The 21,442-nt window shown below is 31.5% G+C and overlaps 6 protein-coding genes across 9 annotated transcripts in view; 2 read left to right on the top strand and 4 right to left on the bottom strand.

Moving 5' to 3' along the window:
* Nucleotides 1–15,313, bottom strand: part of LOC143191428 (putative divalent cation/proton antiporter TMEM165) — a 33,490-nt gene extending 18,177 nt beyond the window's left edge. Inside the window, exons 1-3 of one of the 2 annotated variants that reach the window (XM_076396481.1) lie at nucleotides 14,874–15,225; nucleotides 13,818–13,895; nucleotides 6,354–6,570 (exon numbers count right to left, since the gene is read on the bottom strand). In XM_076396481.1, coding sequence (XP_076252596.1) covers nucleotides 6,354–6,570; nucleotides 13,818–13,895; nucleotides 14,874–14,987 — 409 coding nt within the window. In that variant the 5' untranslated portion in view covers nucleotides 14,988–15,225. Of the gene's footprint in view, nucleotides 1–6,353; nucleotides 6,571–13,817; nucleotides 13,896–14,873 lie in introns of both variants that reach the window. The other variant, XM_076396482.1, reaches the window with a different exon arrangement.
* Nucleotides 15,314–15,320: 7 nt separating this feature from the next.
* Pomp (proteasome maturation protein) lies at nucleotides 15,321–16,100 on the top strand. The gene is made up of 3 exons (XM_076396488.1): nucleotides 15,321–15,461; nucleotides 15,525–15,683; nucleotides 15,738–16,100. The coding sequence occupies exons 1-3, from the start codon at nucleotides 15,459–15,461 to the stop codon at nucleotides 15,999–16,001; spliced, it is 426 nt and encodes a 141-aa protein (XP_076252603.1). The 5' UTR covers nucleotides 15,321–15,458; the 3' UTR covers nucleotides 16,002–16,100.
* LOC143191429 (lysophospholipase-like protein 1) lies at nucleotides 15,869–17,038 on the bottom strand. 2 transcript variants are annotated; one of them, XM_076396484.1, is made up of 4 exons: nucleotides 16,875–17,038; nucleotides 16,703–16,824; nucleotides 16,533–16,647; nucleotides 15,869–16,448 (listed from the first exon to the last, which is right to left on the bottom strand). In XM_076396484.1, the coding sequence occupies exons 1-4, from the start codon at nucleotides 16,951–16,953 to the stop codon at nucleotides 16,108–16,110; spliced, it is 657 nt and encodes a 218-aa protein (XP_076252599.1). In that variant the 5' UTR covers nucleotides 16,954–17,038; the 3' UTR covers nucleotides 15,869–16,107. The 2 variants fall into 2 exon arrangements, with proteins under 2 accessions (XP_076252599.1, XP_076252598.1); XM_076396483.1 differs by having other exon boundaries at nucleotides 16,503–16,647; nucleotides 16,875–17,035.
* Nucleotides 17,039–17,174: 136 nt separating this feature from the next.
* Nucleotides 17,175–17,902, top strand: LOC143191435 (uncharacterized). Its single transcript, XM_076396489.1, has 3 exons — nucleotides 17,175–17,315; nucleotides 17,393–17,612; nucleotides 17,668–17,902. The coding sequence occupies exons 2-3, from the start codon at nucleotides 17,420–17,422 to the stop codon at nucleotides 17,811–17,813; spliced, it is 339 nt and encodes a 112-aa protein (XP_076252604.1). The 5' UTR covers nucleotides 17,175–17,315; nucleotides 17,393–17,419; the 3' UTR covers nucleotides 17,814–17,902.
* On the bottom strand, nucleotides 17,853–19,645 carry DNaseII (Deoxyribonuclease II). Of its 2 annotated transcripts, none has more exons than XM_076396479.1 (6): nucleotides 19,410–19,645; nucleotides 19,174–19,369; nucleotides 18,821–19,052; nucleotides 18,268–18,571; nucleotides 18,082–18,217; nucleotides 17,853–18,021 (listed from the first exon to the last, which is right to left on the bottom strand). In XM_076396479.1, exons 1-6 carry the CDS (start codon nucleotides 19,514–19,516, stop codon nucleotides 17,893–17,895), a joined length of 1,104 nt encoding a protein of 367 aa, XP_076252594.1. In that variant the 5' UTR covers nucleotides 19,517–19,645; the 3' UTR covers nucleotides 17,853–17,892. The 2 variants fall into 2 exon arrangements, with proteins under 2 accessions (XP_076252594.1, XP_076252595.1); XM_076396480.1 differs by having other exon boundaries at nucleotides 19,174–19,357.
* Nucleotides 19,646–19,814: 169 nt separating this feature from the next.
* LOC143191431 (protein YIPF6) lies at nucleotides 19,815–21,301 on the bottom strand. The gene is made up of 7 exons (XM_076396486.1): nucleotides 21,128–21,301; nucleotides 20,945–21,061; nucleotides 20,805–20,883; nucleotides 20,706–20,748; nucleotides 20,520–20,648; nucleotides 20,309–20,466; nucleotides 19,815–20,247 (listed from the first exon to the last, which is right to left on the bottom strand). The coding sequence occupies exons 1-7, from the start codon at nucleotides 21,146–21,148 to the stop codon at nucleotides 20,129–20,131; spliced, it is 666 nt and encodes a 221-aa protein (XP_076252601.1). The 5' UTR covers nucleotides 21,149–21,301; the 3' UTR covers nucleotides 19,815–20,128.
* Nucleotides 21,302–21,442: the final 141 nt, after the last annotated feature.

Raw genomic sequence — 21,442 nt, 5'->3', positions numbered from 1 at the left:
AATCCTACATTAGATATGTTTAATACAATATTAATTTACAAATTAATTTATTACTATATAAGGAAGACGAGTACGGAATTAATATATCAGTACGTACTTCCATATAGACAGATTTGAAGTTATTAAGCTGTATTTTTCAGTCTCTAGTCCATTTTTAGATCCTGGTGACTGCGGCTTGTATTTTTTCTACAAGCTTAGACAGATATACCTCTTTTGTCATGATAACTGTATAGTCGGTAAATGTTCTAATTACTGTTTCTTTTGTTATTGGGATATCAACAGCATAGAGCAGACACAGGAGTGGTCCCAAGACACTACCGTGGGGAACTCCAGCCGAAATAGGCTTAAGTGTTGGGAATGCCCCTTCATGCGAGAATCTAAATTTTCTTTCGAAAAGATATGATTCCGATATTCAATAGTCAATAGACAGTAATTCCGTGGTAGCAATTTGCTCATTTTGTGCATTAATCCCAAATGCCATACCGAAAAGCTTGTGAGACGTCCAGAAATATTGCAGGGTAGTATTTATTTTCTTCGAATGTTTTTTCAACAACCGCTATTACTCTGTGCACTTGGTCGATTGTCGAGTGGTGATTTCGAAACTCCAACTGGAAATCTGCTATGTCTATAAATGGTTTAATACGCTTTAACAGTGGTACCGCAGGTAGGTTTCAACAATTAGTAATAGTTATTAATTTATACAAACATGATTCTATCCTATATAAATAATCAGACACTTGTTTGTTTATATTATATTATTAAGAAAAACAAAAATGAAATACAACAGACGCTCATTAATGTGAATTAATTCAAACCATTCAAAAAATTAAGTGTATTTCACATTATCAAAATGTTTATTTTAACGATAGTGATTTAGGTTTTATTATTATTATTATTTAGTCTTAGAGGTTCAGCAATCAGCTCAGTGAGCAATAGGCATTTCTTATAATTATAATATATACATGATATGTAGAAAATCATTTCATTAAGTGACTGTGTAAAATGTGTAAAATATTATCTTAATCAGTTAGTCCTATTCTAAATGTTATTCTGAAGTATATATATGACCTACAACCAGATCGCATGATGTAAAAAACGTTTTAATCAACACACTTCACTGTCATGTCGCGCATTTAGCTGATTAGCAAGCATATTGGGCGCTCTAATACTGTTTTAAAGTACTTAACACAAACATTTCGAATTATACTCGTTGCTAGCTGTATCACATAATCAAATTCCATATGACCAAATAGGCATAAGTATTTATTCGTTATCAACACCTTGTTATCTAATAATAATTTGGATTTGCATCTGATAAGCCCATACATTTGATATAATTCTATATAAGTCCAAGTTGTTTACATTTAGCAAGTATATGGCTTCTTCAACAGGATTATTTACGTTTTAAAACCAATTCAAACTTAACTTTCATAGCGTTTATTTGATTAATACAAAACATTTCTTTACATTTAAAAAACGAACATAGTGGTTCAAGCCATAGTACTACATCTCGTAAAAGATTATATCACGGAAATCGGTATACGAATCGGCAGTCAAATAACTGTAGTGAAAATGAAGAATAATAGAAAGTGAAAGAAGGACAAAAAAAGGACAAACAAAAGGATAAAGAAAAAAGAGAGAAGAAGAAAACGAAGATTTGATGAGAGAATATTTACTCGAGAGCAATGCGCATATGAGAGTTTTAATTTAACAGTTTGGCGATTGGCTCCAAAACATTTGCGTTCTGGTTTAAAAATCGTTGAGGTCTCGCCATATTTCGCTGCGTGCTTTAATGAAGGAACTTCCAGAATTTTAACAACTCTAAACGAGCTTAATATTAACCTTGGTAGCAGAAGTTTCAATTATGCCTAAGAGGTTGACAATCGGCGCATAACCCGACAATATCGACGCAGCTCTCTGGACAGTAAAGAAGCTCGAAAAGAACAGCAGCAAGCCGAAATTGGTATACGAATCAGCAGTGAAATAACTGTAGTAAAAATGAAGAAGAATAAACAGTGAAAAAAGAAGGAGGAAAAAAAGAAGAGAAAGAAAAGAAAAAAGAAAAAAGAAGAGAAAGAAAAGAAAAAAGAAAAAAGAAGAGAAAGAAAAGAAAAAAGAAAGAAGAAGAAAACGAAGATTTGATGAGAGAATATTTACTCGAGAGCAATGCGCATATGAGAGTTTTAATTTAACAGCTTGGCGATTGGTGCCAAAACATTTGCATTCTGGTTTAAAAATCGTTGAGGTCTCGCCATATTTCGCTGCGTGCTTTAATGAAGGAACTTCCAGAATTTTAACCACTCTGAACGAGCTTAATATTGCCCTTTGTAGCAGAAGTTTCAATTATGCCTAAGAAATTGAATATCGATGAATCGCATAACCCAATAAAATCGACTGCTTCTGACAGCTGTCTGAACAGTAAAGAACTTCGAAAAGAACAGCACCAAGCCGAAAATGACACATATAAAGCTGGTGAAGGACAGCAATATGGTGCTGGGATAGCTGAATTGCTTAAATTAATTAATTAACTAAGAAACATTTTCATTTTTACTTTTTTTTATTGTATGTAAATGTAAAAAAGATGGTAAAAAATCGTACTTGATTTTCATATTCATATAGAAGAGGTACTTAAAAAAAACTATTTTTAAAAAAATATTTCATCATTTTAATTGTTTCAGATGAAAATTGTGACCTTCAGAATGTACACAAATCACCTGCCTGGGTGAAGACTCAAAAGGCGCGGCAGCCGATATCTTCATCGTGTGAAATTCGTATCGAAAAAAACTTTTGAAAATTTGTTTACAAAACTCCTAAATACATTTACAATGTGTTCTCACAATATAAATAAAATAAATGTATTCTTAATTGGCTAAAAAAAAAACATAAATATGACCCGAAGTACGCCTTTCTACACCTATTTCTGCACTTAAGTAATGAACGTTTTATTTCACCAATAGATATCGCTTTATATAAAAGATATTCTCTATACCTGAAGACACGTGCGTGAAAAATTTTTGATGAATTGAATTTTTCTGAACGTCAAAGTACTCTACCCTTAACAACTTCTTTTTCTAAGCATGAAAACTATTAGAAGTAAACAAAACTCGGATAAAACAATAAAACAAATAGATGCTTATGGCCGGCTTGGTGGCGCAGTGGTAAAGGCGATGGGACGGTCCTCCTACTGTTGCGATAGCCGCGGGTTCGAATCCTGCTGGGGCATGGTCGTAAATGTATGTTTGTGATTGTTTAACATTTGTGAATGTTCTAGGCAAGAGTGTAAAATCCGACAAGGAAAATGATCCCAGTCACGCCAGTAACCACGCTGGGTAAGACCGGATGCCTTCTGAGATGATTTCTAAAGTTGGTCAGTCGCCAGTTGGTAGGCTTAATGCTGAGGACCGTAGTTCGGAGCCCACGTTAAACTTTAGGCCCAGTTCAGATAAACCCACAGTTGGTAAAAGAGACTTTAAAATACATATAAAAATTTTTTTTTTAAATAAAAAAATAGATGCTTATATTTAGAACAAATATTAAAAATTGAAAGTGAAACATTATTGTTAAACCTTATACCTATTTTATATTAAAATAGGCGGAATCATACGCGTACGCATTGGTTGCTTTATTTAACATTCGCAATCCTTGTTCCAACAATCCGAGTAATTCGTCCTATATCAATTGACAAACAGATAACGTAAACCAGACGAGAATTTTGCATATTTAAATCACGCGATAACTTATAATTAAAAACATTTGACTTTTCCAAAATGCCACAATTTCTAGAATCTTATCTGATAACGATAACTGGAGCTGAACCAATACACCGATTAGGTCGCTGACCTGTTGAATTATTTATCAGAATCTTTACAAGATCAATGGATCAAAATCAAAAACAATAGGCTAGACGACTAGTTTTGAAAAATTACTACAACTGAAAAGACAATTTTATGTATTTACTTGTGGCACCGGGTAGTTTGTACGGGTACATATCTTGTTTATACATTATTTTAATAATTTTGTGTTATAATTAGATATTAATTGATATTGCGTATCAATGGGTTCCTAATGTAATTATATATCAGAAGAAAATTCCAAACAAGTTGTGTATTTTTGTTCCAATGTTAAAATATCGAGAAAAGTGGTTAAATATCGAAAGGCGCGGATAGGCCGACATAGTTTGAACTAGGGATTTATATATATATATATATATATATATATATATATATATATATATATATATATATATATATATATATATATATATATATACTACATCGGCTGCCGCTCGTTTTGAGTCTTCACCCAGGCAGGTGATTTGTGTACATTCTGAAGGTCACAATTTTCATCTGAAACAATTAAAATTATGAAATATTTAAAAAAAAATAGTTTTTTTAAAGTTCCTCTTCTATATGAATATGAAAATCAAGTACGATTTTTTACCATCTTTTTTACATTTACATACAATAAAAAAAGTAAAAATGAAAATGTTTCTTAGTTAATTAATTAATTTAAGCAACTTTCTAATTAATCACCTATCCCAGCACCATATTGCTGTCCTTCATCAGCTTTATATACTACTTTTGGAGGTTCTTTACTGTTCAGACAGCTGCGTCGATTTTATCGAGTTATGCGATTCATCGATATTCAACTTCTTAGACATAATTGAAACTTCTGCTACCAAAATTAATATTAAGCTCGTTCAGAGTGGTTAAAATTCTTGAAGTTCCTTCATTAAAGCACGCAGCGAAATATGGCGAGACCTCAACGATTTTTAAACTAGAACGCAAATGTTTTGGAGCCAATCCCCAAACTGTTAAATTAAAACTTTCATATGCGCTTTGCTCTCGAGTAAATACTATATCATCAAATCTTCGTTTTCTTCTTCTCTCTTTTTTCTTTTTTTTCTCTTCTTTTTTCTTTTCTTTCTCTTCTTTCACTGTTTATTCTTCTTCATTTTTACTACAGTGATTTGTTGGGTTACTAAACTCCATAGTTTGAACTAGGGATCCGAAAAAATCTATATATATATATATATATATATATATATATATATATATATCGATATAGCTATATTTTTGACTGACAGATCAATATGTGTAAGTCGAGTGTAATGTCGAGGTAAATAACACTGTTGATAATGTTTGAGGTTAGGTCTGATTTGTTTTGTTTATTATTTATATGAGTCCTTAATAATTTAGTGCTTATTTTAGTTATTAAATAAAATGGAAAGTTATATAAGGGTTATATATTATAAGGGTTTAGTCGTATAAGTCTGCACGAAGTTACAGTTATATATTCCTACAAAACGTGAATGACAATCGAACAGAAGAAAATGGGCTACCAACTGAATTCGCCGAGCATTCTTTGCTGATTACTACCGAACGATCATGTTCTTAAATAATATTAAAATATTTCGGACAATACCTACGTATAGATGATGTATGGAGTCAAATAAAGTAAAAAAAAATAGACAGAGACCTAGTTTATTAATTCATATGAGAACTTAGCAAGTTAAAGCATGTCTAAGCACATATATTGTAAAGTATTTGATGAAGTATTGCAGTTCCATGTGCTTATAAGTTTGTTAGGCTATTAATAAAGTAAATTTGAAAATTACAATTTGTATTTTTTATATGTCCAATAAGGTCATTTGATAGAATAGTAGATTTACTTTTTAGTTTCACAAAGCTGCTAAAAGTAGAAAATCAAACATCCATCTTAAAATGTACATAACTTAAACCTTTTTTGTGTTGTAGTTATAATCAACTATGTAAAATTAACATTCTGGTAGCCTTGTCAAATATATTTAGGTCTGTATCTTCAAATTATCACCATGAAAATTTTCAGTAGGTTTGCCATCGATAATCCAGCGCCAATTTTTTTATTTGTCTTCGCAAATATGATTGACGACTGTTGATTTTAATAATAGTATTCTCACAGTTCCCAACTAGCGATTGTACTATTATTGGCTAATCTTTACAGTTATCACCTGCACTTATTAATTTTCTTACCAAGTGTTACACTGATAGTATTTTGATTTAATGTTCTTCAATATTCTACCGCATTTCATGGTTAGTTTGTCTGGAATGTGCACTCACTTCAATTCCATAAAAATTCTAGTATTCTTTTTAAAATTACAGTCACACAATATAGTCACCAATAATAGTAAATATAGTCATTTTTTAATTGCGAAATATAAAACAAATAACCCAAATAAAATTAGAGCGCGCGAAAATGTTGAAATGCTGTTGAAGCGTTGCTTCTGATTGGTGTTTGACTTAATATGGACAATTTTTAAATTTCCCAGTTTTATTTCAATTAAAATCTTAGTAATCACACTTATTATAACTTACCTGACAAAATTGTCATTAGAACCAATGCGGAAATAGCACCGCCGAAGACTGTCAACCGAGGATGCCTCATCGCCATGATAGCGGCAATGAAGAAGGTCTTGTCGCCGATTTCCGACACGAGAATGACCGACAAACTCGCGACGAAGCCATGTATGAATCCGACGTTTTCGGGATTGATGATTTTACCATCACCCCCACCCTTGCCCACATCACCAAGCTGAAACAATAAGAACATTCATTAAGGATGCGACAATATATCGTATATTATGTAGTTCACACTTTTTTTTATTCTATTGTTGAGTATTCGATCACCAATTGAATGACAAAAATATTGTATATATTTCATTAAGTCATATATTTCATATTAATGGATATATAAACATGTATTGGCTTACTTAGGCATGTATTCTGATCATTTGTACATTTTGAAAGTTATTTACTGAAAAAAATTAGTACAATATATATAAATCAAAATATCTCTCATCTCACATTTTCTAAACATTTTCTCATCCTTCCGGCAACACGGCGATACCGTTTCGAAAGAGTGATATTGATTGGCCCTAATCCAGTCATCATTCCATTTTCGTACTTCTTCAGCATTTCGAAACTATACGCGTACCAAGGCATGCTGCATCCATCTAAATAAGTAATTAATAATCAGAAGGTAGTGAGTTGGGTTGTATAGTCGGCAGCAGTACATTGTCATGTAAGAGGGCGACTTCGTGTATATTACATACTATTGTTGGTCTATTGCAACAATATATCGTTCAGTTTGTTCAAATGACATCCGTAGATATCTTCAGCAACAATTTCAATCGGTTTCAGCAACTCCTAATATACCACACCTTGCTGATCACTCCATATGGACAGCAAGACTTTATAGACATGAATATTCCGGATCAATGTAGATGTGGATGTGGTCTTTTTGCAATTGGGATTGTCATGAAAAATCGACATTTAATGGCCCGTCACAAGAAGTCGAAGAAAACAAAAAAATGAAAACTGTAATTTTATGTAGAGAACTGTCAAAACCATAGAATTTAAGAATTGGTTTAGATTGTTGCATGTCGCTGATCAAAATACATGCAAGCACTCAACATTTAACTGATAATTTATTATTGAGAAAATCAGAAATCTACTATGATAAGTAGAATGCACAAATCGAAGTGAATACGTCAGAGTTAGCGATGCTGGAAGCGACAGAATTTTTAAGACATTTGGCAGCATCGCCCAAGTCAAATTCTATAGTCTATTCAAACTTTTTTTGTACATACGTCATCAAGATGTTTAATGTGTTGCCTACCGCAATTTGTAAATTCGTTTTAGAATCAGACAATATTTTCCTTCTCATTTTATTCTTGTTAAAAAGGGGCACAGTGCTGTCTGATTAATGCGGACGGGTAAACTGTTAAAGTCGTGCTGTCAGACGTATGAAAAATTCTTGAAAGCAATACTCTAATAACTCTAACCTATAAATTATTGTGGCTGTATAATAAACCATAGTTTTTAGATGTACTGTAATGTTAAAATAAATTATATTTGGTAACATTTTTGTTCATTATTTCATTTAGATTAGAATTTTTTGTTGTAGCCCAACTGAACTAAAACTCAGAGCTCATGCGGCAACATTGCGACGTTTCGACGTTACAAATTTAAATGACGTATGCACAAAATAACTTTGAATGGACTATACAGACTGGTTGGATGTTCCGACGCATCTGCTAGCATTCTGTCTCTTCTTAACTCCGGTTTATAACCTCTAATAATTACCACTAATGTTTTGAAAAATTTTATAAACATTTGACAACCAGGTGAACAATATAACGTTAGATTTACCAAAGGGAAATCGTCCACACGCGAAATCGTATGTAACCGTATGTCCATATAGGTTTCAATATTTGCTTATATAATAGCAATTTATTATGTACTGATAATTGTGATTTTCTTCCAATTAGCTAATAGGAAACAATAATTGATATATGAATAAAGAGTAGTTTTTCTTTTCGATATTGTATTCCCGATAGAAACATACTTTAATACAATTACTTCAGAGGAAACTGTTAATCTAGATATATTCTCAGAAAACCCATTGATATGCAGCTCTTTGATGGGGATTTCGAGATGTACATTGTTAGGAGACATATATTTTATATGTTGTAAAACAAAGAGGGCTAATGGAACTCCCAGAAATTGCTATTAAAATAATACGATTTTTGAAAGCACGTCATCAAATTAAGAAATTTTCTTTATTTAATTTGTTGTATTTAGATGGAACATGCATAATCCACAAGTTGATTTTTATTAGTCATATTATTTAATAATTCGTATTGCATATATATCATTCTTCTTGCTGAAAACAGAAATAATATTATTATTGAAGCCGAATTAGTGTTTTCCTCCAATGGCAACTACCATATAGAAATATACCAAAACATATTTTTGGTCTAGCTTGAAAATCAACTATTAAAAAACTTGAAAGAATCATCAGTTATTGTTATGGGAAATGTACCATACTATAGCATACTTGTGGAGAAGATCCCAGAACTGAATCGACAAAACCTGTTATTAAGAAATGGCTTGCAAAATATAAATTAAATTTTGAAGATATTATGTTGAGGGGTGAACTATTTCAAATTGCGCTCGTTAAAGGTAAATGAAAATTTTAATTGTTTTATGTAATTAATTTTTTCTAAATATAGGCCCGAATAAAGAGCAGTTTATTCAATTCAAATGAATTGATATGGGGTGTGACAAAGAAGCACTATAATGGACATGTGGTTCGAGATGAATATACAATCAAGAATTATTTGAACAAATGGAAAGAAGCATTGACTACAGTAACACCTTTGTCTACAGAAACTTTATGAAATAATATATGCAATAGACGTAACAGGTCAATTGCCTACCATAGTAAAACACATTTTTGTCAAAATTAGTTTTTTTATTCAATATCAATTCCTTCAAGGGTGATACACTGATTATAGCGACCCTCCCATTTGCTTCAAAATAGGCTTCAGTTTCGGCGATCACCTTTTCATTCAATGAAAATTTCTTCCCAACGAGCATTCTTTTGAGATCTGAGAACAGAAAATAGTCGCTGGTGGCCAGATCTGAAGCCCAGGGTGGATGAGGAAGCTATTTGGAGCCCAATTCATGGATTTTTGACACGGTGCATTGTGTTCGTGAAGCAGCACTTTTTTTATCTTCAAATGTGGCCATTTTCGGCGATTTCGTCTTTCAAATGGTCCAATAACGCTATGTAATGGTCGTTGTTGATGGTCCTTCCTTTCAAGAGAGTCAATGAAAATTATTCCATGCATATCCCAAAATACAGACGCCTGTCGCGTTTTTCCACGCTTTGGAACGGGTTCATCGTGTGCAGTCCACTCGGATGGCTGTCGATTGAACTTCGCAGTGAAATGATGGAGCCATGCTTCAAACTCGGGTTTATTACGCTTGATCATCCTCAAACACTGCTCCGAATCATCAACTCATCTTTGATTTTGGTCAAAAGTGAGCTCGCGCGGCACCCACTTTACATGGAGCTTTGTCATACCCAAATATTCGTGAATGAAATAATCTACACGTTCAGTTGACATCTTTAGAGTGTCTGCTAATTTATTCAATTTCAATTTACAGTCATACAAAATCATTTTTGGATTTTTTTAATGTTTTCGTCGGTAACAACCTCTTTTGGGCATCCGCTGCGTTCACCGTCTTCGGTGCTCATTTCACCACGTCTAAACTTAGCATACCAATCCTTGATAGTTGATTTTCCTGGGGCAGTGCTCAGAAACTCGGCATCAAGCCAAGTTCTTGCTTCAACTTTATTTTTTCCCTTCAAAAAACAATATTTTATCAACACGCGAAATTCCTTTTTATCAATTTTTTTCAGAATAACAAAAGTTGCTTCACTCAAAATGCTATAATTCACAAACTAATCATTCGACAGCTGTCAATTTTATACACGCATCTTGTGAGAGTGAGGGCTCACGAAAAAACATATGGATTTAATTCTAGTAGCGCCATCTATGTGTCAGGCCGAGGACTTTTCAATTAACCTGTTACTATAATTTTAAAATAAATTATATTTGATAACATAATTTTTGATTAATTATTTTATTTATATTAGAGTTTTATTATATGGCAAAGCCAAAATAAATTAAAAATCAGAGTTGAAATGACATCATAACGCTGTGACGTCATATATTTTGATGACGCCAATTCACTGTTATTTTTCGGTTATTTATTTTTGCCATTTATACATTTTTAACGATTTGATAGATATATCGATACTTTTTCAACAAGTCTAGCTGCCATAACGAATACTTAAACCATCTAATTGATAACACGTGGGCTGCAAAATCCCGGGCGTAACAAATAACGCGTTTTTTTTGTTCAAAATTGGCTTTATTTATCAACGTAATCTCCATCAAGTGCCACACAATAATTCCAGCATCGCAAAATTGTTTTCTTTGCCATATGCGGTCGTTTCCTTGCAATTTCGGCATTCAAACGCTCCAATAACGCTATATAATATTCACTGCTGACGGTATTTCTGTTCTCAAGCTAGTCGATGAATATTCGATCACGCACATCCCAAAATACCAAGGCCATAACCTTTCCAGCCGATTGTTGTGCATTCGGGTACTTTGGACGAAGTTCCAGTTGCTGTCCGCTCAGATGACGATCGTTTTGATTCCGGAGTGAAGTGATAGATCCATGTTTCATCCATAGTCACATATCGACGCAAAAATTCCGGTTTGTTACATTTAAACATGGCCATACACTGCTCAGAATCATCAACACATTCCTATTCAACAGTGAGCAAACGCGGCACCCACTTTGAACAGAGCTGTCTCATTATTAAATGCTCTTATAAAACCAACACATTATTTGGATATCTTTACGACATTAGCTAACTTACGCAACTTCAATTTTCTATCATTCAAAACGATATTGTGACCATTATAGTGACCACGTTTGAAGTCAGTCACCAACGTTTTATTGTTTTTTCTGGTGGAGCGGAGTCCTTATAACCCTATTCAAGCCATCGCTTCGTTTGAACGGTACTTTTCCCATCAAAAAGCAGTGTATAATTAACACGAAATTGATTTTCATCTATTATTTTGAAAATAACAAAAGTAGTATAACTCTTAGCACAATAACTCACGAACTTTCTTTTGAAGATTAGTATTAACTGAAAAAGCGGTAAATGCAATACAACTAGCGTCATCTAAGTGTTAATAAATAGGCCGGCCTCTTAGCGGGAATATAAATCTTAAAATAGAAGGAGCGTTATTCCCCGAAAACCTGAAGCAAAAAGCTGATTTCCTAAAGAAATAATATATATTTTAATAAACCGTAAATAAATAAGTTCATAGAATGTTTTTTCAAAATTAATCTTCATCCCAATACTTTGAATAAAGTGTTTCATTAAGAAATCATTAATATTAACAAAAATATCAGCAAGTTATTCAATACTACTAAAACATTACTTATTGTTTATATATCGTCCATGTTTACTGGACAAAAATAATTTAAACGTAGTGCTGTTTTACAGAAAAAGAAATAGAACTGGGGAAAATATGCGGCTTGGATAAAATGAGTAAAAGCCATACATTTATCTGAAAAATGTAACATGGAATTTGCAAACAAACTGACATATGACGCTACTTGAAAGATAACGCAGATATGATACATAACATAAATAGAAACCAGGTAACATTCAAAACTGTAGAGTTTTAGCGTACAAGATTGAAGATTACTGTTACGGCAGAATTAAGGTAATTGCGGCTATACGAAGATTTAAGAAATCAAGATTAACTGGCTTTATACCCCAGTGATAAGGCTAAAAAAGTTAATATAATCTCTCAGTAAGTACTCATAAGGGACATAAAGATAAAATAGTAAATCCCAATATTTATATATGAAACTTATGTAACAATAATAGGCCAATACAATGTAATAAGACTCTAGAAAAAACATTTAAGATAATAAAATACGTAGAAACGATACAAAAAAATTAATCACTATACACGAAAACTGGGGAATAAAAAAATCGACATAGTAACACATTGACTGGAAAATCCAGGGCCTAACACTGAGATGATGGTGCTAGTTTTATTGCATTTTCAGTTAGTAATAACCTTCAAAAGAAAGCTGTTAAAATTTCATGATATTCTACTCTACTACTAAGTTTGTGAGTTATTGTGCTAAGAGTGACACTATTTTTGTTATTTTCAAAACAATGAATCAAAAAAAAATTCGTGTTTTAATTTTACACTACTTCTTGATGGGAAAAAAATTTTTGGAATTTTTTAAAGCAATTTCTAGAAAATTGATACTTCTTTAGAGGAATTGTTTTCATTCTTAAGCAATTTCCTTGATATTCTGAATCATTTGTCTAAATACGGATTATCGGTGGTCAATTTCTTTGAACAGTATCGTTAAATCCATGACATTGATATAAAGTAGATTAATATTGGACATATAATAAATCACCTATATAACCTGCATTTTAATTAAGGTAAGGGGTTAACTACTTTTAGTTTTTCAACGAAATTGATTCAAGTATATAGTGAATTGACCTTGACCGGAGTTGATGCGGCAACATTACAACGTTTTGACGTCACAAATTTAGATGACGTATGTACAAAATAATTTTGAATAGACTATATAATCAGTTAGATATTATATGATCTGTAAAAAAATCCATATAAAACAGCAAAACACTATATTTGGTCTAGGCTAGGCAGTTTTAATACAATCATCAATGCAAAAATAAGAAATAAAAATAATAAAATCAACAATAACCTCCAATTCCGAAGGTTCCCATAATCCTAAGTACAAAATTATCATTGCAAAAAATCGCGATAAAATTTCAAGGATCAAATGTCGGAAAAACTAATGATACGAAATACACGAAATCTTGACCTATTTCGAACATTTTTGTATTCATGTCAGAATGTCAGAATTTCGTCAAAGTTTTCAAGTAAATAAGGCTTGGATGTAGAATCTAGCCAAACTATCTAACAAAACCTGTTTTATAAAAAAAAGAACAAAATTCAGTTAGCTTACATAAATATAATAGGTAAAGTACGGAGCGATCATTTAAAAAAAAATGAAAGTCTGAACCATGCATCATTTAAACAAAAATAAAATGTTACTTGGACCACCGATTAGACACGCAAGAGGAGAATTGATATTATTTCTCCTTGTCCATTGCGCACAAAAAGACTCTTGCGTTGAAGTAAACAATTCGTAAGTATTCAAAGCCATTATCATATGGATAAACGACGAAAACGAAAAGCACTGTTAAAATTAATGAACGATGTACTCGACAAACAAAATTAAAATATCTACAGCATCAAAATCGAAGAAGCCAGCATTATTTAAGCGAGCAGAAAACCGAACAGCTGACAAATGGTTGTTTAATTAGCACAATTCGCATCTCGAAATTACCCGGATACCCAACGATGCATTTGGGTTCCCATAATCGTCTAATATGGTCAGTCTGCTATCGACCATATCCCCTCCATCCTATAAACAAAAACAAGCACACTTAAATAGACTGCAACATTATAAAAACCAATAACAATACTTTAAGGTATAAAGAAACCAAAAAATTTTGCAAATAGCAAGCAAACCAATTCACACATTTTACTCTTTCATTTTAATTACATTTTATTATGAGCTAAATATACATTACTATTATAATCTATGACGAAATTTAAAAGACTTCAGCCATTAAACTAGTGGCGTTATACAAAATATGTGTAAAAGATCGATAAGGATAATTAGAAGTTGGTTGTCAAAATAACAGCAACTATATTTAATCAAATGTGATCACGCAACCCGAAAAAATGTAGTTCTGAGATACTGAAACACCCATCAAGAAAGTAGTAAAAAAAGAAGTAAAAAACAAACAGTAGTAAAAAACTTGTTATAAGAATATGGGATTTTCCACAACTGCTTGAGTAAAGAGATTAAATATTAGCAGTAATGTTTGCAAAAGAAAAATATATAACCAAGTTTCCAGATAGGATCTATTTTTAAAACTGGAAAGCGGTATTTATATATTTATAACAAAATCAGTTTTACAAAATATATAGCACACTAACAAAACTCAAATTGAATTATTATTGAACAGAATAAAAATTATGGAGAATTAAGCCTTTACATAATATTTGAAAATCACATTTTATCTAATATCCAAGTAAATTAAATAACTGCCCAATAAAGAGCTAATTTTAACAAAAGTGAAAAAGCGCGAAAAAGAAATCAGTGCACGATTAACCGCAAATTAACCTTCAACATATGAAATATTTCAAATTGCACTATTAAATACTCTAAATCATTGTTTTTCTGAAAAAAAAACTGTGGTAGTAATTCAACTTTATTCCATATTAACTTATTCCTCTCACATAAAAATTAGATATCTGGGTGTTGTCATTGCCAATATAGACAACAGAAAATTAATTTTAATTTTACCATTTTAATAAATCAATTTTAACTTACTTTTGCTACTGGGGCTTTGGTTCCTACCATATCATCGGCGATACAAACTGTATAGAAAAATAAACTACACAAAATAATTAAGTTGATATTCGGTAAATGCTTGAGTATACTCATATTTGTACAATTTATATTTCAGTTGTACTAGGTTATAATTTCTTAATTGATTAGAAGAGTATTATTCCTTTCGATACACGATTTATTAAAACTGAGCGGTAAATTCCTAATAGGATAGTTGAAAACACTATGACATTATTTGCTAGATTAGTCGTATCTACGCGTAAGACTACGCTTAAAATGCACTTGTCCTGATCAACTGAGAATTTATTTATATCAACACGAAATCACCACATTTTCAGATAAAACATTCTATTCTAAAGCGCTAAATAACCTCACCGATTCGAGACGTCAGCGAATCTTTTAAACGTCATCGATCTAATGCTATATTCACAATATTCACGAAGTTTGACGTACATTCGTACCAAAAAATGACAAGATTTTATTAGGTTATCGGCACTTTTTGACAGCTGATAATTCAACCAAACAATTTCTGCCGATTCATATAGTGTATATTTAATTCTAAACAAAATGGTAAAATTTTAAAACATATTCGATATATAATAGGAGTTATATTGTTTTATATCATTTATCTAGAGTTTTGGACTTCCTTCATTAAAAGCAAAAGCTAGTCAACCAGCGCAGTATGGATTTCAAGAGGGTGAGTTTGGAGTTCCTGATCTTATGGTATCTGGTTTATCATCCGCTAAAAGCCGTTTAGAAAATGTTCACCCCTTAGAACAATCAGAATTAAATGTAAGTTATTGATTTTCTTGTTTTAATTATATTCATTTGTTGTTTTTTTTTTAGTATAGAGAAAACACACATAAGATGAATATGACTATATTAAGAAATAATCAAGGGCTTCACGCGCCTTTACGTATAGCCATGGAACTAAAATCTGCCAAGAAAATAGGACATTTGCCATTTTTGAAGTCACATAATGTTATGTATGACTCCCTCACAGGCCATGATTTGGAAATATCACCGGAAGATGTTTTTAATACTGGCGAATTTGTTGAACTAGCTGGTCAACCACATGCTGTTGTAGAAAAATCTTTGGGATTATTGTAAAAATATTTTCAGGTTAACAAACTTATATTTTATAATTTCTTAAAATGCTAAATTTTAGTGGTATTAAGTATCCTTAATAAATTCTCTTATACATAAAAAGCTAAATTCATTTATCACTTTCTAAAGGAGGTAGTATAATATTTATCCACTTTAAGAGCTCTTCCAATTCATTTTTTTTCAATTCATGCATTGTCTGGGGTATAGGTTTAAATTGGCCCTTAACACTCAGTTTGGTCAATTGATTATATGTTTCCTGTCCCCACGATATTGGTACCATTGTATCCCTATCACCATGGGCCATATACAGGGGTGTATCTTTTGATTTTATTTCGGAATACACAGCAGAATTATTATTGAGGAATGATGACATAGTAAAAACACCAGCAAGTCCTGGTGTGAAACGGAATGCACTGTGGAGTGCTAGAGCTCCACCCATAGAGAAACCCCCTAGAATAATCATTAATTTATAGTTAAAAATTATGTTTATTACTGAACATTTACCAATAATAATTCTATTCAGAGGTATCCCACTTTTAATTATGTCTTCAACTAGTGATTTGATATTGTTCCCTATGTTAGTCAGAGACTCCACATGTTCTGGCACATCTGGGGTTATACTATACCTATCGAACCAGACATTGCTCAACTTCAAACAAAAAAAAACTCGTTTTTCACTGTTATATCAATTGATAATAACTAACCTCTCCATTCAGTGGTGTATATGGTCTTAAAGGAGCAGTGGGAAAGTAATAGTTGATATGTGGAGACGAAAATTCGCCTATGAGAAACTTTATCCAATTTAAGAAACCAGTACCAGTATCACCTACAGTATCAAGTTTTAATCTCATGAAATAAATTAATTTCATGTCTAACCTGAGCCGTGTAAAAATATAACAGAAGCTGAACAAACTAAATTTGTTTGTGGCACTTTTAGTAAAGCTCCTAAAGACATCTTTATTATTATATTACCTAACAAGATATGTTAAGAATGTAATTAATTAATTTACTACACTATCTTATATATTGCAAAACATGATTTTCATGATTGTTTAGTTGCCTAAACTTATCTTAAATTGGTAAATATAAAATATCATTCATAAAATATGCTTATTACCTTATTGAAACATAAATATTTAGATCTAGTAAAGTTAACATGTATTAAGAATATTGCATTATATTTTCCATGTTAAGCATAATTTTTTATACAATGTGAATATTCGGTTGACAGCACTGCTATTATTTTTTGATTAAAATTTATAGATTGTATATTATCTACAATTAGAATAATACGAAGATATTTGTTGCTATTCTCGGGTAAGTAAGGAACATTCTTTAATTATACATTTCGTGAGTGATACAGTTATGTAATCTGTTATATAACATGAATATAGATGCTAACATAACCTGACAGAAGGAAAATGGTGCTCAACATTACTCTTCTACGTAATTTTGATAAAATTAGGAACTTTTCATTGGTGAAAAGGAACTTTACTGCAAGCAAAGTGATATTCAATAAGCCACCAAGGACAAGTAAAGCGGCTACTTCAACTGTTAATGTTCCCGGATTAAGTCAAAATGTAGTTAAAGTTACTACTGAACCAGTAGGACCAGGTATCACCTAAGCATAGTTGCTTTTAAAGATATCACAATTTAAAAACTCTTTTAGGAGCCTCCAAAAGTTCGGGTTATAAAAATCCAGAATATTTCTGTTATGATAAAACCAGCTATTTTGAAGCAGAGGTAGAGATGTTGAAGTACAGGTGCCCTCAGCCATCAGTCTACAAATACTACCAGCACACAGATCCAAAGTAACTTATGTAAATATAAATATATTATAGAAACTAATGCTAATTGTTAATTTAAAATGAGATTTTATTCAAATAAATCAGAATTATAAATTATGGTAAAGATTATTAATTTTTTGACAAGGTTCTGTATTCACAATGATATTCTGGTACAGAGTTGACAAGATGCTGTTATGCAAGCATGTCGTTCCTCCACCTCTAAGAGTTTGAGGTTTCTGAAAATATAAAAACAGTCTGTTATAAGGTTTTTATTCTGTTGTTTTGATAAATCTTACTGCACGATTGATGTCTCCAATACAAATCCAATTATCTTCATTATTTTGTGTTGACACTGCCCACTTGGAGTGATCAACTGTAGTGTTAAAGGTAACTTGTATATCCGTAAATGTTACATTCAGGATATTAGCTACTCTATGAAGAAAAATCACAATCAGATGATAAGAAATAGTAATGGTACTTACTTAAATGGCTTATCACATTCTGATGCAAGCCGATCAGGTTCATTTGGCCAAGTTTCTACATCTAAATTGGCCTCTAAGCTTGGTGCTACTAAGTCTGAATAGAGGTCTTTGCCAAACTGCCGAGATTTAGCAAATGAGGTTAGATTAGTTCCAGCAAGAGTTATTATAAAAGCTATATTATACCAGGGAGCCTGTCCAACTGTTATATTGTTTGCAGCTTTATATAACTCCGGAGTAGACGTTTGAAAGTAATTAGAAGCATTTGCAGCAAATATATGGGGCTGATTGTATTGCAATTGAATACCTGGAATGATAAACAACTTCTAACAATTTTATGATATATTTTTTAATAATTCATTATACAAGATTAAACCTAATCGCATAAATGTACCAATCATTGATATTCTTAGGATGAAGGAATTATTTATAATAAGTAGATATATTTTAATTGATTATATAGAATGCTTTGTTTTAAAAAATATTAGTTCAAATTTGATTGTGGAATGACTTAAATAAATCCTATCCATTTCTTTATAATAAATGAATTACTTACCGACTGTATTTAAATTCGTGATATTCAAACTTAGGCACAAAAAACTTTGTCCGTTTCTAATTCCAGTGCCTGGATATCGGTATTTATCCAGAAAAAATGGAAAATGGGGTACAGAATGTACTAACCAAAATCCATTAGTATTATCAGTTAGTAGTCCACCTTTCGTATGACCTTTTTTCTTTGGAGTTTTACCATATGGAGGTTGGTCATTATAGAATATATATAACAGATCCTGAAGAATATATACTAATTATAATAATAAAGTACTAATTTGATAATTAAATGTGGGATTCCCCTTGCCCATATAATATGGTATTTCCATATTTTATGTACTAGATCATTCATCAACTTACATTTAAAGAAGTATTATAAATTGGTGCTAAGGTATTTGAAACCAAATTATTGGGATCTGTAATACCGACATTAGACAGTATCCAGTTTGATACGTTATTGGATGTTATATACACAAATCCTAAACCTTTCCTTATTAATTTATTGGGATGGGATGGTTGCTTGGGAAACTTATAAATTAAGAACCTACAATAAACACTATAATTTTTATAGTATAAACCTACCTAGTCTAGAATACCAATCTACTGGTTGATTTTCTTGATCCATACACTGGAAAGAATAACAAGAACTTGTTGATAAAACTAGCAATAGTGTGAACGTTATTATTTTGTTGAATAGTAACATAGCGTGGATATAAGACAATTTCTAGTAAGAAATGGTTCAATTACTCCATTCAAAGAATGAAATAACTACTTTAGGAACGACGGTACGGTTATCACCCAACGATTATGCTATCAACAAACAGACTCTTGTTCCGTTTAACATCATTATTATACAAATTGATAACCCTAATGATTATTAATTAAAAGCAAAGCATACATTATTATAACTGGTGTTGTGTTAACATTAGAAAGTATGATAGGGAATAATTATATATCATTATAAGACTAACCATCGTAATTTAAAGTTAAAAATAAAACAATTTTATCACAATATTAATATAATAATCAAAAGATTACGTAATGCACAATAAGTAGATATATTTTACAATAATTAAATACATTTATGGGATGGACTCTGATTATATTTACAAAAAGAAAGGTCAAACCTAATTTTCTTTAAAACTGAAAATAAAACAACATAACAAAATTCAATAGTGCTCAGTTCAGTGAAGATATGTTTCAGTAGCATCCTAAACAAAAGAAAAGGATGTCTCTTTGAGACCAGATACTGTTTCATATATTTGCAAATACATTTAAAAAATCATCACAAAATATATTCGTCTTTATCCATTTATTAACTTGATGTGTGTGAAATAACCAGCCATGAGATTATAAAATAGAACAGTCCTATGGGATACACTGCTAATAGTTTCCTACCTGGTTTTTGACTATCACCCAAAAAAATCATTGAGGCTGAAAATTGTCATATTTTATTAATATAAAAAAGTAAAGTTAGATGTCTAAAATTACACACCATAAGTAGCCCAAATGAATCCAGTCATTGACACTGCAAATCTAACAAAGAACAACCAGTAGGAATGTCCCATAAGTAGAATTATTCTGCAAACTATTAAGGCTAAAGTAGTTGGAAGAAGACAATAGCCAAGAACACATACACTCTGAAAAAATGATCTAAAACCCAAAACAAAATAAACAGTAGAACTATAATTTTTCTTAGTACTTACATATTTCCACCTAATAGCTTTGAATTTAGAGTTACAATCATGGAACCTATCCATACAATGACAAAAACTTCAGCAAACTCAGGCCCACCATCATTTGTATGATCTGCCATACCAGAACCTTGTAAAACCCTAGATGGTTTGATTGTTAATAGATATAATTTTTTCATGTTCAAAATATCTACTCACATAGCCATAAAAGTACACAACATTAAGGGCCCCCATAAATCCCCTAAAATAAAGCACATATGTACAAATAAAACATTGGATTTAATAAACCATTCTTACATTCTTTTAGAAGAGTCTTTTTTTCTTTTGGAAACAGAACATGACCAAATTTCACTCCTACAGCTTTAACATCTCTTAACTACAAACCAAACAAAATTATATTCTGATTATAATTGTTTGTATGTTTCCTTTAGACTTACTATAGTTTCACGAATAGGTTCATCTAAGGTATTAAAATCGGGCTGGCCTATATGAGGACTTTTATTTGATGGAATGTTCATCTCTCCATCCACTTGTCCTCCTACATCGTCATACATCTACATATAAATGCACATCATTGGCAATGTAAACATGAGGGAAATTGAGTGTTATATACAATTTACCTCTAGTTTAGCGTGATCCATGTTTTAAATATATTAATTTGATGTTCCTTTTTAGTATAAATACATCAAATGTAATAAACACTAATTATTATAGTTGACGATATGAAAAACATTGATCAACATTAACGTTTCAGATTTTATATATCCATAATCTAAAACGTCAATTTACCGACTGTCATTTTGACGGCGACGATTATATAAAATACTGCATTATCGACATCCGCCGTTTTCAATTTCAATGTATATTAAAGGATAATAAGACATGTAGTTATTGTCCAATACATTTTGGATGTTATTTAGATTTATAGGAAGTGA

Source organism: Rhynchophorus ferrugineus, unplaced genomic scaffold (assembly GCF_030347505.1).
Source record: "Rhynchophorus ferrugineus isolate W39M unplaced genomic scaffold, kcgeb_rfMv2 rfM2, whole genome shotgun sequence".
NCBI lineage: Eukaryota > Metazoa > Arthropoda > Insecta > Coleoptera > Curculionidae > Rhynchophorus > Rhynchophorus ferrugineus.
This window is presented reverse-complemented; position numbering and strand designations above follow the sequence as displayed.

Excerpts from the sequence above, each read along its gene's own strand:
- Pomp (XM_076396488.1), top strand. Across the intron at positions 15,684-15,737 it reads TAGAACAATCAGAATTAAAT|TATAGAGAAAACACACATAA; the intron begins GTAAGTTATTGA and ends TTTTTTTTTTAG.
- LOC143191429 (XM_076396483.1), bottom strand. The coding sequence starts at position 16,953 with ATGTCTTTAGGAGCTTTACTAAAAGTGCCACAAACAAATTTAGTTTGT. Across the intron at positions 16,825-16,874 it reads TATATTTTTACACGGCTCAG|GTGATACTGGTACTGGTTTC; the intron begins GTTAGACATGAA and ends TTGATACTGTAG. Across the intron at positions 16,449-16,502 it reads TCTGAATAGAATTATTATTG|GGGGTTTCTCTATGGGTGGA; the intron begins GTAAATGTTCAG and ends TGATTATTCTAG.
- LOC143191435 (XM_076396489.1), top strand. The coding sequence starts at position 17,420 with ATGGTGCTCAACATTACTCTTCTACGTAATTTTGATAAAATTAGGAAC. Across the intron at positions 17,613-17,667 it reads TACTGAACCAGTAGGACCAG|GAGCCTCCAAAAGTTCGGGT; the intron begins GTATCACCTAAG and ends AAACTCTTTTAG.
- DNaseII (XM_076396479.1), bottom strand. The coding sequence starts at position 19,516 with ATGTTACTATTCAACAAAATAATAACGTTCACACTATTGCTAGTTTTA. Across the intron at positions 18,572-18,820 it reads CACGAATTTAAATACAGTCG|GTATTCAATTGCAATACAAT; the intron begins GTAAGTAATTCA and ends TTATCATTCCAG. Across the intron at positions 18,022-18,081 it reads TTGGAGACATCAATCGTGCA|AAACCTCAAACTCTTAGAGG; the intron begins GTAAGATTTATC and ends TTATATTTTCAG.
- LOC143191431 (XM_076396486.1), bottom strand. The coding sequence starts at position 21,148 with ATGGATCACGCTAAACTAGAG. Across the intron at positions 21,062-21,127 it reads TGGATCACGCTAAACTAGAG|ATGTATGACGATGTAGGAGG; the intron begins GTAAATTGTATA and ends ATTTATATGTAG. Across the intron at positions 20,884-20,944 it reads AACCTATTCGTGAAACTATA|TTAAGAGATGTTAAAGCTGT; the intron begins GTAAGTCTAAAG and ends TTTGGTTTGTAG.